Raw genomic sequence first — 2,606 nt, 5'->3', positions numbered from 1 at the left:
TACATAGCCTCATTGAGTCTTCTTTGATATTCAATAGATGGTTTATCACCATCCTCCAACTTGATCTTATGCATGCAAAAGGCAGGGCTTATCCCTAGAATATCTACCAAGGTCCACCCAATAGCCTTCTTCCTCTTTTGTAGCCCCACCAATGTGGAATCTACCTGTACATTAGTCAAACAAGAGGAAAGAATAATCGGTAAAGTAGAACAAAGGCCAATAAATTCATATTAAAGATTTGGAGGCAATGGCTTCAACTCCAAGATAGGTGGCTCTTCAATAAAAGTCTTTGTAGGAGGAGTCTTCCTATTTTCAAAATCCAAGGATAATTTCTGGGGTGCATAGTTGTACGATCCCATTCCTTGCAAAGAGTTCACACATTCCATGAAATCATCCATCCCGTCATCATCAAACTTGAGCAAGACGGCCTCCAACATAACACAAACATTGATTGTAGCACTTGTATCATCAACAATGACATCGGTCACCAAATCCACAAAAGAAAATACCTCATTGCTATTTGGTTGCCGCATGGATTTACACACATGAAATACCACTTTTTCATCACCAACTCGGAAAGTGAGTTCTCCCAAGAATAAAGGTCTCCCAAGAATAATTGGCACTTCATAATCAACTTCACAATCTAGAATGACAAAATCTGCTGGAAGAATGAATATATCATCCCAGAGCAAAACATCATCAATCATACCCAACGACCTTTTCATGGTACGATCGGCCATTTGCAATCTCATAGAGGTGGGTCTTGGTTGCACAATTCCCAAAGTCTTGAAAACCGAATAGGGCATCAAATTTATACTTTCCCCAAGATCACAAAATGCTTTATAAAACTCGGCACTTCTAATTGTACAAGGAATTGTGAAAGCACCGGGATACACCAACTTAGGAGACATTGAATGGACAATTGCACTCACTTTATGAGTGACTTTGATGGTCTCAAAATTCATTGACCTCTTCTTTATCATAAGATCTTTCATAAACTTTGCATAACCGAGCATTTGTTCCAAAGCTTCGACCAGTGGCACAATTGAAAGTCTCTTCATAATTTGAATAAACTTCTTAAATTGATTCTCACCATTTTGCTTGGCAAGTAATTGCGCGTATGGATGTGGAGGCTTAGGCAATGGTGCCTTAGCCTCTTGTACTACCGGCTCTGGTATGTCAATAATGTATTCCTTAGATGGGTTCACCTCTTCTTGAGTCTCTTCCACACTATCATCAATATCAATCGGAACTTCCTCATTAATTTGAACAACATTATTCAGGATCTCTTCTTCTTGCATCACTTGATCATCATAAACAAGTCGCCTTCCACTCGAGGTTTGTGCATTCCCGCCTCTTCCACTTCTTGTGATAACCACCATGGCATGCCCCATATTGTTACCGCCCTTTGGATTTACCACCGTATCACTTGGTAGTGCCCCCTTAGAACGAGAATTTAGAGCTTGAGAGATTTGCCCCATTTGAACTTCTAGGTTACGGATTGATGTGTTGTGTGAGACAAATTGGGCATCTGAATCAACATTCTTTTCCATCATTTTCTTGAACATACTTTCAATACGTCACATCTTATTGTTTGAAGAACTTGAACCATGGGAAGAATAATGAGGTGGGTTACTCAGTTGTTGGTATATCGGGTGCCTTTTAAAACCCGACCCCAGGTTCCCTTGATTGTTACTCCATCCACCTTGATTGTTTCCTCCCCAATTTCCTTGGTTGTTTCCACTCCAATTTCATTGATTGTTGTTGTTATGCCAATTCCCTTGATTGTTAGAATTCTAATTGCGATGATTGTTTTCTAGTAGCCATTGTTGTTGGTTTGGGCCTTGAAAGTTGTGTCTTTGCCCTTGAAAATTGTTCACATATTGCACTTCCTCCTCTTGTTCATTGTAAGAATCATCTTACTCAAAACAACCATCTTCTTGCACATAGTTCTCCACTCGAATTTGCACTTGTGGACCCTTGGTCCTTCTCTCATTTACCATCATATTCACTCTCTCCATAACATTAACTTGCTTAGGAGCTTGCACTTGATTTAGTTGGGCCTTTGCTAGTTGAGTCATGGTAGTGGTCATTTTGGCAATGGCTTGCCCATGGTCCTGCAATTCTTTGTGAAGGTGGATCATTTTTGGATCACCTTGTGGAACATTGGCCCGTGATTGCCAAGCCGATGACGTTTCCTCCATCTCATCCAAGATTTCACACGCCTCCGCATAAGGCATAGTCATAAAGTTTCCACTGGCTAGTTGATTCACTAGACATTGGTTGGTTGTGTTAATCCCACGATAAAAGGTTTGTTGAATCATGTTTTCTCTCATATCGTTGTTGGGACATTCCTTAATCATTGTTCTATATCGCTCCCATATTTCGTGTAGTGGTTCATTTGGCTCTTGCTTGAATGCCAAGATCTATAGCCATATGCCGGGAGAGAGAAAACTTAGCAATGAACTTTTCCATCAACTCATCCCAAGTGTGAATTGAATGGTTCGAAAATCATTCCAACCAATATAAAGCTTTCCCCCGTAGAGAGAAGGGAAAAAGCCTTAGCCTCAATGCATCCTCGAAAACATTAGTTTGATTGCTCCCCC

General features: G+C 40.4%; 1 protein-coding gene across 1 annotated transcript; it reads right to left on the bottom strand.

Annotated features, from left to right (window-relative positions):
- Positions 1-230: 230 nt before the first annotated feature.
- Positions 231-1,553, bottom strand: LOC138908224 (uncharacterized). Its single transcript, XM_070198875.1, has 2 exons — positions 555-1,553; positions 231-428 (listed from the first exon to the last, which is right to left on the bottom strand). Exons 1-2 carry the CDS (start codon positions 1,551-1,553, stop codon positions 231-233), a joined length of 1,197 nt encoding a protein of 398 aa, XP_070054976.1.
- Between the last annotated feature and the right edge of the window lie 1,053 nt (positions 1,554-2,606).

This window comes from Nicotiana tomentosiformis, chromosome 3, assembly GCF_000390325.3.
Source record: "Nicotiana tomentosiformis chromosome 3, ASM39032v3, whole genome shotgun sequence".
Taxonomy (NCBI): Eukaryota; Viridiplantae; Streptophyta; class Magnoliopsida; order Solanales; family Solanaceae; genus Nicotiana; species Nicotiana tomentosiformis.
The sequence above is the reverse complement of the archived record's forward strand: the minus strand, read 5'-3'. Positions and strand labels throughout refer to the sequence as shown.

Bases quoted from the DNA above. Each gene is read 5' to 3' on its own strand.
- LOC138908224 (XM_070198875.1), bottom strand. From the start codon at position 1,553: ATGGAAAAGAATGTTGATTCAGATGCCCAATTTGTCTCACACAACACA. The intron at 429-554 runs GTATTTCATGTG...GTTATGTTGGAG, and splicing joins GAGTTGGTGATGAAAAAGTG to GCCGTCTTGCTCAAGTTTGA.